The sequence below is a fragment of the Haliaeetus leucocephalus genome, unplaced genomic scaffold (assembly GCF_000737465.1).
Source record: "Haliaeetus leucocephalus isolate CR32 unplaced genomic scaffold, Haliaeetus_leucocephalus-4.0 Scaffold751, whole genome shotgun sequence".
Taxonomy (NCBI): domain Eukaryota; kingdom Metazoa; phylum Chordata; class Aves; order Accipitriformes; family Accipitridae; genus Haliaeetus; species Haliaeetus leucocephalus.
Window position 1 is genome coordinate 14,269,472 of NW_010973187.1, and position 12,652 is coordinate 14,282,123.

Sequence of the window (12,652 nt, forward strand, 5' to 3'; positions counted from 1 at the left end):
TTAAGAGGTCATTAAAGAAAAAAATCTTACTTTCTACACTGACACTATTGTTTTGCAGGAAGATTTCCTCTTAGGTTTACACAGCAGATAAACCTGAAGAGCTTTTTTACCGAAGCATGAATATCTAGTTCAGCTATGTGAATAAATAATAGTTTAGAGAATCAAATAATCATGAAAATGTCATGGAAAATCAAGGCTCCTCAGTCTGAAACTGAATTAGCTTCTGGTTTAGCAATTCTATCCCCCCACAGCTCAGAAGTTATATTGTGTATGTTTATGCAGATAAATTTGGATGTATAATTAGATGTTTCGTCTCTTCATTTGCACATCGAAGGGCTTTCCTACTGGCTACTGAAAAAAACATTTATGCATGAATTTTAAAAAACAAAATTGAAATGAGCTCACAGAGGCTGTGGAATCTCCATCCCTGAAGATATTCAAACCTTGACTGGTCATGGCTTTCACCAACCTGCTCTGAGCGGTCCTGCTGCGAGCAGGAGACTGGAGTAAAGACCTTGGGAAGCGTCTACCAACCTATGAGATTCTGTGAGCCTAATGTTATGGCATTAAACAATAACAATAAAAATACAGGCAGTGATGGAGAAGGGCAAGATGACAAAGTAAGCTGGTGTCTGAAACCCAACTTCCATATTCTCCCTGTGAGCACAAAACATTTTTCTGCTGTTGCTTAACATCAGTTTGCAAAAAGATCAGGAGCTTCATACCTCCTGATATCAGGAAATGTTTTACAGTACCGTATCGCCCTTGTACCACCCAGGACAGTCAGAATAAACATCATTATCCTGGGGAAAATGAGGGTAGCTGGTCAACTGAGGCAAATGAAATGTCAGACAGCGTTAGAGGCAGATAATCTGATCCTGAGCTTGTATGTCCCTCCTTCGCATCCACCTGCAGGCCTTCCCCCCACCCCCTGAATTAACCATAAATCTCTGCAGGCTCTGGAATAGCAGCCTCCCTGCAAGCTCTTTACTAGTCGATCCGTTTGCAGGACCTGTCAAGGACAGTGTCTGGAGGACAAGGTTCCTGACACTCAGCTGAGATTCATCCTGCCTAAATGGAGAAATTTACAGTGCCAATACCTACACCTGAGGTAGTCCCTCCAAAATCCCTTCCTAGTTAATGGGAAATGCAAACTTCCAGGGCCCAACCAAAAGGGAGCTGAGACAAACTGGCTCAGACAACCTGGAGTCAGGTAAAAGTTACCCCAGCCCAAATCCTTATGTTATGAAATACTATAGGTACCTGCCTTTAAAACAGGAAAGTATTCTAAGGGAGTGAAATGAAAAGAAAGTGAAGAATTAATTAACTAAATAGAGGTGATTAAAGTAAATAAAGGAAACAATTATCATATCAAAATAAGAGACAAGAAAGATGATTAAATGAGTCTTCAAAAGACCCATGAGAAACTCATGAAAGACATAATATGCATTTACCTGGTTTTTATTCTTTCATGATTTCATTTTCGTTTTTATTCACTACCATCTGATAATTGCAAGAAACAGTTACTTTAACCATGGGCAATTTAAACCATTTTAATTTTTTTCCAGGGCCAAGAGACAAAAGAACCTAGTTATTGCCTGAGGGGATTTTTACTAAAATGAAAGCTTAATCTTTCATGTTTTTTTAAGCAAAGGCTTTTAAAAAATCATTTCTAACAATGCTGTAGGGAGAGACTTCCATGGGTATGCAAAATTGAAATTATAAATTTACAATTATAAAAAAATTAATAGTTTGGGGATTGCATTGTCTCTGTTCTTTCTGAATGAATACTGTTTCAAGCTTAAGAGAAAGTATTTAGCACATGGAGGAGAATGACTGTCCTTAGACTCTCTTGCGGTCAAAGCTATTTAGTAAGAAAGTGTGAGAGAAAGATCATTGGAGTTTGTTTGGAAATATGTGATTGTATGAACCTTGAATTGAAGAAGGAGTTTCATACAGATTTAACAGTCACTATTAGATACTGAATATTTTTCTTTTCTTTTTGAATCTATTGCAATTAGAAGCCAGCAGCAAAACTTGACATCCTTGAATATCAGATGCCCTGTTGGTTCCTCACTTCCTGGCCTGTTTTTCTGTGTTGCCAATGCATCAAAGCTGGCCTGACCACCGTCCCCTCCGTAACAGTTTGATGCTTGCTAAATCTTATCTCTATAAAATTAAGCTGCAAGATAAATTTTAACTGAAGTAACCATCTTTTGGGGCTCTTATCACGCATGTCTCCAAAGGAGAGAACAAGAGCTCGTGGTCAAAGATTGATTCAGGAGACATCTTCAGGAGAGATATAGTTATATATGGGTAGAAACATGGATATGATTTATGTGGCTGCCATGGTTTAAGGCATATTAGAAGTACATGCTCATGCCCATCCCTGTTTCATGCAGTATTTTGGCTTTAACAGCATCAAGAAAAGGATTAAATTTAAGCATGTACCTTTGCACTCTTCTAAATTTGGGCAGTTTTCTGAACTGAGAAATATTAATTTAATGCATTATCTGGAGAGACACAAACACTTCTTCCTGGGCTTAGTGCAGGCTTTGAAATCAGACAAAATAATTTACACTTATGAAACACAACAAACTGAAGTGTTCTATTAAAAGAAAACTAGACCAAAAAAATACCCTCAAGGCCTCCAAATATCCACACATTGAAAGGCAGATTTAAATGTTTTCTGCCAACATATTTCAAGTTTTAATGGAAATACTTTGAGCTACTATGAAAAGCTTTATCGAACTAAATTCATTTTCCATAGAGCAGAGAAGAATCATTGAAGATATTATTCAGGTTTACAAAATATTTAATAGGGTGGAGAATGTGGAACCAGATAAGAGAGGTTAAACTGAAGGACATTTTAACAGGGCTTGATTTTAGGTTGGTTGTGCAACATAAATAGGTCAATGGATCTGTTAGATACAGACTTTCTCTTTGACACACGAAGCTGTCTAATATTAGAAACACTTGTGTACAGCTACTATCTATAAGGCTTTCAAAAGCAATTGTCACTCTGAACTACACTATTTCAAAGGCTAAATGTCCAGAAGTTTTTGAAAATAACACATCTTCAATGTGTTAGCCAAAATCATTAATCTCCTTGGAAAAACCTTGGTATCTGCTCTACAATACCACCCTGAGCAATACTAAGCTCCGGTTATCCCAAAGAAGTATCTACCCGGCCCCTTTCTAACCATGTGCCTCTGCAGACTTGGACATCAGATGAAACCACCTTCCAGGTACTCAAGGAGCCTCAAGACCAGGTTAAAAGCGGGAACAGCAAGTCAGCCAGGCTGGATAAGAAAATTGTGTTGGAGAGAGAGAGAGGAAAATGTGGACCTTAAGGATGAATCTGAGTCCTGTGCTAACATGGCAAGACAAAGAACATGAGAGAAACACACTGCTGCCTGAGGTTCTGGTGCCACTTTGCTGCAGAGCAGCAACGATAAGGAAAGTTCATTTCCAGCCCCTCTGCACCGCAGTGCAGTACCTTGAGTTGCGCTGAGAAGTTTTGTCAATATGGCCCAAGAAATGCTGAGCATGCTTTGGGAGGACAGGCTACTCAGACATTTAACAGCTAAACTGCAGAGATATTACAGAGCATGCATGAAATGCAACATTTCCGCTTCTATAAATGGGTGACATTTAGACAGGAGTACCGCAGAAACATTGACACTGAGACTACTAGCCTTTTGCAAAGTGCCCCAGCTCCGGGACGGAGGGAAGAGATTGCTCAGGTTTGAAAAAGAATATGTCAGCAAACCAAAATTATTTTCACCCAACCTGCTTCTCGGAGATTTTGTGAATAAATATGATTTTTAGGTCGAGATGAGGCTCACACCAGAAAGAGGAAAATTCTGCACAAACTTAGTATTAGCCAAGCTGCCTTCCATTTAAGCTTTCCCTCAAACAAACAATAAAACTGTAATATAACGGAAAGCATTGGCCAGTTTTAACACCCGGCACCACTCTCAGTCCCAGTTCTATTGTGCAGTGAAGACTGTTTTCCTTACTGATGAGATCAAACCGTCTGCCATGAATTACTTTTTCATGGGGAATAAATACACACTTAAACAAGATTAAACACAAATGTTCTTTAGTGGTGTCTAAAATAATATGAATGTTTTTTAGAACAGCAATAAACACACTTCATGATGCAAATAATTACACCCTGCAGCCTTTATGTAAAGATAAGCGGCCAGATTCTTGACTTAGCTACATCACTGTAAATCCGGAGTAACTACACTGAATCAACATCTCTCTGTGGATTCCAGAGATGCTGAAGCGTTACTGAACTCTGGATTTGCCCTGATTTCTCTCTAGGATTTTGCAGACATCAGACATGCATGGTTGAAAGTCTACATGGTGGTCACAGAGGCACCGTCACCTCTTATCCTCTCCCTTATTCCCCCATAAATCTGTCTTTTGCTTAGTGTAAGGAAGTCAGAATCTGACTGTGTATTCCTTGTACATCTGATATCATTTCTGTAACTGTATTCTCAGTTAGGACCAGAAGAAAGCTCAACTGAGGCTACAGCAAGAAAAAGAGAAGGAAAAAAAGAAAGGACGACTTCACAAAAATTCATGATGGGTGAAGGCAATACATGCATGATGTGCTGGGAATCAAAAATCAGTCTCTCGGGGATTAAAAAGAACCACTGTGGCTGACTTTTCTGTAGTTTGGGAAGAATTTGGTCATGTTCTGAATTCCTTCTGAAGTTAAATTTAGCTTAAGTTTCTCATGCAATTGTAATTTTCACATAGAGTTTTGTAAGATGGGTCTGTTAGGTTTTAATGGCCCCTGAAATAAGTCTGGAAAGGTGAACATGCACAAATTGGGCCACTTGAAAAATTAGTTATTTGCTTAAAAATAACAGCAACAAAAACGTATTCCGCTATTAAAAGGGTCTTCAGAATTTATATGAGCATAGAATTTAGACACAACATGGAATCACAGTTTTAACTATCATCTTCCCATTTATTCTCATGTTTGTGTTTTGAAAGCAAGCTCTGCTCTTACCGGGACTTGTGAGGGCTCCCAGAGCACCAGTCGTTGTGGAGAGAGGATTTGCATTGGTGGTGGTAGCTGAGGTTTGGGCGGCGGCTGCTGCGGCTGCTAAAGTTGCCAAATTCTGTAACTGTAAAGCGTTCATGCCTGCATGGAGAAGCAATAGGGTTAATTAAAACATGTACTTAAAAAAAAAAAAAAAAAAAAGCTATTTTCAATGGACATGGAGCTTGGGATGAACCTTGCCAAGAGATTCAATTCTTCTTTTCACTCCCAAGACATCTATAATCTGGAAACCACCTCTTACAGTCCCCGAATAGCATCTCTCACCTCTCTACCTTGGAGTTGAGAGAATACAGCAAAGGGACCAGCCCATGGTTCAGGAAAATTAAACCTGGTTTGTGCCTCTTCTACAAGGGAAGTGTAGAATTAAAAGTCATTTAAACTCTGTGTGAAGCCCAGGTGCAATACTATTTCCTGACACAACAGGGGGTGTAAAGAAGATAACTAACATTTAAAACACATTCAGGACGGGGTCATATAATTGGGATGAATACAATTTGTTTCCCATGTCTCCTCTTAATGTATCTACTAAGACTACACTGTGCAGTAGCCAATAATTGTGCTGATTTTCCTTTTGATGGTTCATTTCTAAAACCACATATGAACTGGGAACATCAAATTAGTATCAGTCTGATCACAGAGCCATCACTGAAGTAGGGGCTTCCAGGCCATAAGTTCTAGACTGTGATATCAAGTCTACTCAGTCATCTGTTGCTCCATTATTTTAGAAGATGTGGGGGAGATATACCTGCATTTCAATGAGGGCCTTCAAGAAATGGATGCATTTAAATAGGAAAGGCTTTAATTTAGATGGCAGGTAAAAAAGGACCAACAATAAATAGAATTTATGTGAAATGGAAAAGGTGATTAAGGAACAGCAAATGACATTCATTTGACTTCAATCAGAGGGACAGGAGTCTGTCTCTCTAGAAGCCTTCAAGAACACCTACTTTTTACCTTGGACTAGAACAAATACTTAGGCACTTACTCTAAGGCGAACTGCTTCAGTAAGAGACTAAAATGCAGATACAAGTTAGGTGCTAGCATTAACCAGACTGGATCCTTCTCAGGAGCCTCTGAATAAGATACAACTGCCCACAGGGGCGATGTTCAGACTGGTTGTCTACATACAGATGTGAAAGACGTTGCATGGCTGGCAGTGAGAGATCATCCTTTTTGGTTCAGACACATCAGGGAGACCAGTGCATGCTGCCTGAGACCTCAATAGAATTGACAAAGTGCATAAACCCAAAATACTAAAAGAGTTTTTCTATGTTCTTGTAGTCCTGATAATATAAGTACACAAAAGGTTAGGTGGTAGGAAGAAGAGTAATACCTTTTTTAGACCAAGTGATAGAGCTGGGAAGATGGCATGAGTTTTCGGGAACACCCAAAGAAGAGCCTGAGTGCCTGGAAACTTGTCCAATTTTTTCTGAACATTAGTTTGTCTAACAGGAGATATCACTTCTCCCTGCACCCTTTGTTTCTCAAACCAGGGGAACTTAATAACAGCTTGTAGAAGATGAAAAAAAAGAGGTTAAACATAATACATTGTAAGTAAGTCAGAGAAGAAAAAAAAATGCAACGAAGGGGAGGTATTTTCTGGGAATTGAGGACTCCTACAATAATGGAGAGTGATACTACTTTCAAACATATATGTTGCAGACTCAGGTTGGTACAATCAACGAGCCCCATAAAGAGGTATTCTTACTGTCCCAGCATTAGGCACTGTGAGGTGAACCTTGATATAAGCATCTATTTGTTAATAAACCCCTAAATTTAAATACAGCATGTTCCAACAGGCAGGTGAGGTGGTGCATTCCCCCCCTCCTCGGCCACCCAACGATCTCAGGAATTCCTGTTAGGCCTTGGCCTTTGTATAATGAGTTGGGCAGTTAAACGTCCCTTGACCGTACCAGGAACTCCTGCACAGCTAAGGTGGGGAGCGGCACTGACCGTGCCAAGAATTCCTGTTGCCTGGCTGAGGCGGGGAACAAGAGCAGGAATAATTAGTCATCCCCTGTCAGCCTTGGAACGTCCCTTACCTGGACTGTAGCTGAAGTGAAATGGTACCAGTGCTACTGGAATTCTGGTAATTTCCTGATGACTAAAGTCAATCATCTCCCGAACCTATAAACAGTGGTCCCAAGTGAGGCCCTTTGAGCTCTCCTGGACCGCAGCGGGCTGCGACCAGCATCTCCCTCTGAGGGGGATGCCTCTCAGAGCTCGCGAACTCCCCAGTTTGCAAAAATCGGAGGACCATTGCCAAAAGCTGACGATGGGACCTGGGCTGATACCCTTCACTCCTTGAGGCTCAACCCTTCGCCCGTTGAGAAAATGATGAGGCATTTGACATGAATATTTCACTGAACTTGAGGGGAATTTTTAACTGGTATACCTTTGTTTGTATATAGCTTAGTGTCTGTGTGCGTGCGTGTGTGACTTGACCGGGGTATCCTATAGCAAGTATAGTATAAATATTGCCCTTTCGAATCTATAACTAAGTCACTGTTGTGATTGTAGTAAATTCCACTGAATCACTTTGTAAATGTTAAAAGGATCAAATTCTGCTAAATCTTGTGATTCACCTCAAACTGTGAATGAACCTCAGACTGCTGCTACACACATAATCCCTTTAGACATAAACCACTGACACGGTCTGGGACTAGAAGTGGATCCAACCACACCTAAGCTCCATCAGGAGTTTAGAAACCAAGGGGGTCTTCTCTGAACCTCGTGACTCAAAGCGAGAGTCTCCCCTATCTTTTTACATCTCCAAACTCTGTGCAAATCATGAAAAATCAATTCTAACTTGATTTTCCTTTGTATGTTTCTCTCTTACCCTTTTGCATCTTTGGTCTCTGTATAAATCATTCTAGTTTGATTCTAACTTGATTTTCCTTTCTACGTTTCATCCATGTATTAAGTAATAGAGTGAACCTTGCCATCGAACTTTGTGAAGTCGTGCTTTTATAAATTCCCATTAAATCACTTTTGGTAATACCTTTGATGATGATTCTTTAAGCGGTCCAAACCACTCATTCACGACAGCAGGTCAGCTCTCAGGTGAGCACCTAGCTTGGCTGAGGTTCTAACTTCTGTGCCTCAGTCAAATGCCCACAGCCAGCTCAGATGTTGGTGCTTTTGAAAATGTGACACGACGACAATGTTAGGGAGTAAGGTTTTTGTTGATCTAAGATCCACCACTTTGTAGTCTGGAATCTGCACAACACTTGGAGGAATTATGTGACCAAAAATGCTCTTTCAGGTTTCTTTTGGAGACTAACGATTACCTTAAAAAATAAGGCTTTTCTCAAACACTACAAACCCTAACTATTTTGCAAGATGCAATAAAGTTACCCTAGTCACAAGTCACTATAAACCTAGACAATTAGATGTAACTACTAAACAAAGTGATTACGGGTCATTGTTGCAATTTGGTCAGTCTTCTAAACCAGCTCTCACGAAGTTTAAGTCCTTAAAATACAAAGATAACTCTGAAATGGCAAAACTGTACCTTAATTACATGGACATTTTATAAATACTAAAGAATTAGATATTGGATACACAAATGAATAGAATAAAACTGCTTAAAACATCTCAAATCTTGAACAAGGTCAGCTTCTAAAGCAGAAAAAGTTGACTGAATATTTGAAAAACCTTTTATTTTTACTATCAGTCCAAACCTAAGTTTTGGAAGCAGCATCATATTAACAAATAAATGTCTAAAACCAGAGATGGTAAGGAAATTCATAAGTTTTCAAATCCTATCTCTGGTTTAATTTGAGAACTTTTCAGTCAAAAAGTACAATTCAGATAGAAATTCAGATATGGAAGCATCATTTTAATTTAGGTTTTTTAATTACTCAGTTGACCTACTTGCTTGCCTCAGGTGTAAATTATTCTTTTGTATTGAAAAATCCTCTTTCTTTGATAGCAAGATTCTGCAGATTATTTCAAACAAGATTTTAGAGGTGGAAAAGACTTAAGCTGGGGTCCAGCTCTTTGCAAACAAAGCAGACAATGGTTCTCAAAATGAGATATGGAATCCATTTTCATCCTGGATTGATATTTGGTCCTCAGATACCATTTACCTTCCTCTTTCATAAGAAATATAAGTAATTCAGCAAAGAATGTCCAGCAAACATTGCTGGTCTTCACTGAGGCCGTATTTCATGCCATTCTGTAAGAGATTTGGGAAAGCAGTGGGTTGCTCTCCACTATGGCAGCATGTTCTTCTATCACCCACTGGTTAGTTATTCATCAGAAGGATCAGTCATAATCAGCTTATATTTCTTCTGTGGGGAGGTTTCCACTTTGGACTTTTAAACAGCACACATGGCAGGATTAAAAAATAGTGAACAAATACAGAACAGTACTAAAGGAGAGACTGCAAAATAGTTTCACCTAGATGAAATCCCACATGCTTCTGGAAGATGCATGCTTCTGGAAGACTTTTCTCCAAACCTCACTTTAGACACAAATGGATTTTGAAGCAATTTAATACTGTTTTTTTAATTGCATTTTATGTGCATAGCATCGCCCGTGCATGCAAGGCTGCAGAAGGCTATGAGGACAGAGGGCTGCGAAGCTGGAAGGCAGCACATGCACACTGTACGGGGCTCAAGGAAAAGTACAGCAAGCAACAAGGTCAACAGGCAGTGGAACAAACAACTGCTCTCTCTGGGCTCACGAACCACCGTCGCGCCTGTGAGGATGCAAAACAAACACTAGCATTGCCTCATCCCACAAAAACGTTTTCTTTTTTATAGTGGGACATTTCCTGTGGAAGCACAAGAGGAACCCATCAACTTGACGAAAGAGTTTCAATGCCAAAAGAAGATTAACAAGCAAGAGCTAGGCAGTGACGAAGCTGTCTCCCCACCCAGTCTGTTTTACTGTAGAGGTGACTAAAAGACGCTGGCCACAAACCAGCTCTGCAGATGTTATAGGGTGTCAGCTTCGGTGCCTTCAGGAAAAAAGACTGCTTGCTGTTGTCACACATGCGTAAGAGAAGCACAGCAAAGAGCCCCGCTGAACCGAGCCCCCCAGTGCGACTGTCGGCAAGGGCTCGCGGCACTCGCCCTCATCCAGCACGCTCTACAGCTGATTGTGTCAACGGGTTTATCACTTAATATGCATCCTCTTTAGGATCCTCTGTCTGCTCAAACATGTAAAAAACAAGTCCTGTCATCACTGTTTCATGTTCCCCAGGCATCTTACCATCTCTGCTCCCTCTTTATTGGTTTCTCCCATCAACTTGTCAAGTGCGTCAACATCCCACTTGCTAGGACAAACTTGGAGGAGGGAAACCAAATGCTCTCAAGTCCCCCACAGTACTTTGCTTTCACATGGGGATTTTTGGTTCAACTGAACTTCAGCTAAGGTATAGTTCTATGGGACTACTCTGCTCTCTCGTTCTCCCCCTTTTCACATAATGTCTTCACATCCTACAGCTTTTTCAAAACAGTCCCAAATCCCGCAACAGAGCTGGACCGCAAATGAGTAGATCGTTTTTATTTGAAAGTGCTGCTCACTCAGCAAATGCACCTCTCTCTGAAGAAATGCAAATTGCTTAACACTGAAGAACAGCCTCATAGGCAGAGCTGCACATGAAAAATGAAAATCCCCCTGTAGAGGAAAAAAAAAAACAACTTCTGGGTAAGGAGTAACTCTTGATCTTCATGATAGAGACGATGTTGGGAATTAAAGGGAAATGATTAAAAAAAACCAGAATCACAATACAGTTTGATTCCATTTTTAATAACATGTATTTACCAATGCGCTATCAGCTTGGCAAATATTCAAGATCGCAAGGAAATTCAACTTTCATTTTGTTATTTGGCAGATTAAAAAAACAATTAAATTATGTACAAAACAGATGCACAGTATGCCTTGCTTGAAACTTAAGATTTAAAAAAAATTATTTATAAGGATAGGGGCATGAAAATTTAATTTAATGTTCACCTTAGGTAATTTTGTGTCTTATTGTTCACAGCAATTACCATAAATCTACATATCAATAAGCGAGAACAGATGTCAGTTGTTACAAGTGCTTGCCAATCAGGCCTGTTAAAAAGTGACAGATGGATGGTGATAGAACATTCTCATAAGGCCTATTAGCACATTCACAGGAAATTTTTGTAGTGCTGCACAGTCACAGATGCAGTTCTGTGAAAACACGGGGAAATTTGAGAGCATGAGATTTACATTTTACAACTTCTTGTGCTGCCTCTGACACAAACTTTCATACAATGAAGCAATTTGCCTCATTTCAGTCACCGCAGCTTTTCTCCTGTGATAACTGTAAATTCGGAATTACTGGGTATTTGTAGAGGAGGCAACAGAGTCACGAGCTGTTTCTGAAGACTTCTTAGGCCTCATCAGCTCTAGGGTTTCCAAAACCGTAATAAAATCATATTAGGAAATAGCTGAGATGTGCTTGCTGAACAAATTCTTAATAAAGGCAGGCACTGGCTACAATATATGCACGGAGAGTTTCAAAGTCAGTGGTGATTATCAGAGCCAAATCTGGATAGCCCATAAGCAGTTCCCACTAACCTGAATTCCTTTCCTTTGGAAATTTTATCCTTCCCAATTATTAGGATTTATTCCTTCTGAATTAAATCCTGACTGCAGCTTAAAAATCGTGGATTAAGGTAAAATTTATAATCTCCAGGCCAAAAAGCAACTATTTGCTAACACTGACACCAGCCATTTTGGATGCTGATGTTAAAAACGGAGGTAAAGTCTTCACAGCCTGTGTCTGAAAGACAGTGATGTTCTTCCAGCAATATTCTAAGAATTAAAATAGACAGGAGACCTGGGGGCTACCTCCATCAAACCGCATACACTCTGCACCTACCTTTAGAAAAACTGCTTATCTGAACAGTGCTTAAGGTACCTTGAACATTTAGTGTTCGATTTAGCAAAGCCCTGAAAACAAATTTTTAAGTCCACATTTGATTCTGCCCTGTTTTTTAAGAGTATGTGCTTAAATCTAACTGAAAGCTAGAGTTACTAGTTGACTCATGCAGGATTTCAGCACATTTTCAAGTCATGCATGCTCTAAACAAATTCCTGGCAAAAAATGTTCTTTTCTCAGTTGAAACTTCCCCAGTCCTAGTGGGAAGGATTCATCTGATCTAACTTTACCCGAATGAAAGTTACTCGCCCAGGCTCTTGCTATAGTCAAAGGAGAGCGAGCGAGCGGATGATTCATTCGATCCTAAAATAGATAGATTAACCCCAGCCCTTAGGAGGATGAATTGCAGCCTGTGAGTGACTCCCTCTTCACTGACATCGCAGGGAGACTGGACGCCTAATTTCCAAACTGCTGAGGTTCAGTGGGATGAATTCCGCCCCCAGAGGAACAAAGGCAATAAAAAGCCCCTCTCCTTCCTTTTGCCGTTTATGGAAAGCCCAGCCAGAGCTACAGATCTTGTGTCCAGGCTCAGCCAAACTTCCACATCATGCACTTTTACACCTCAATAAGCACGTCTTGTAAACTGCCGAGCGTTGGTTTTCCTCTCAAGGTGCCTCTCCTTCTCCTGTACGCAGGAGTGACATGTG

At 40.1% G+C, this 12,652-nt stretch overlaps 1 protein-coding gene across 1 annotated transcript in view; it reads right to left on the reverse strand.

Moving 5' to 3' along the window:
- The window catches only part of CELF2 (CUGBP, Elav-like family member 2), a 245,846-nt gene that overhangs the window by 35,034 nt on the left and 198,160 nt on the right, over nt 1–12,652 (reverse strand). The window contains exon 9 of the mRNA XM_010580996.1: nt 5,030–5,164. Within this exon, the coding sequence (XP_010579298.1) occupies nt 5,030–5,164 (135 nt within the window). The remainder of the gene's footprint in view (nt 1–5,029; nt 5,165–12,652) is intronic.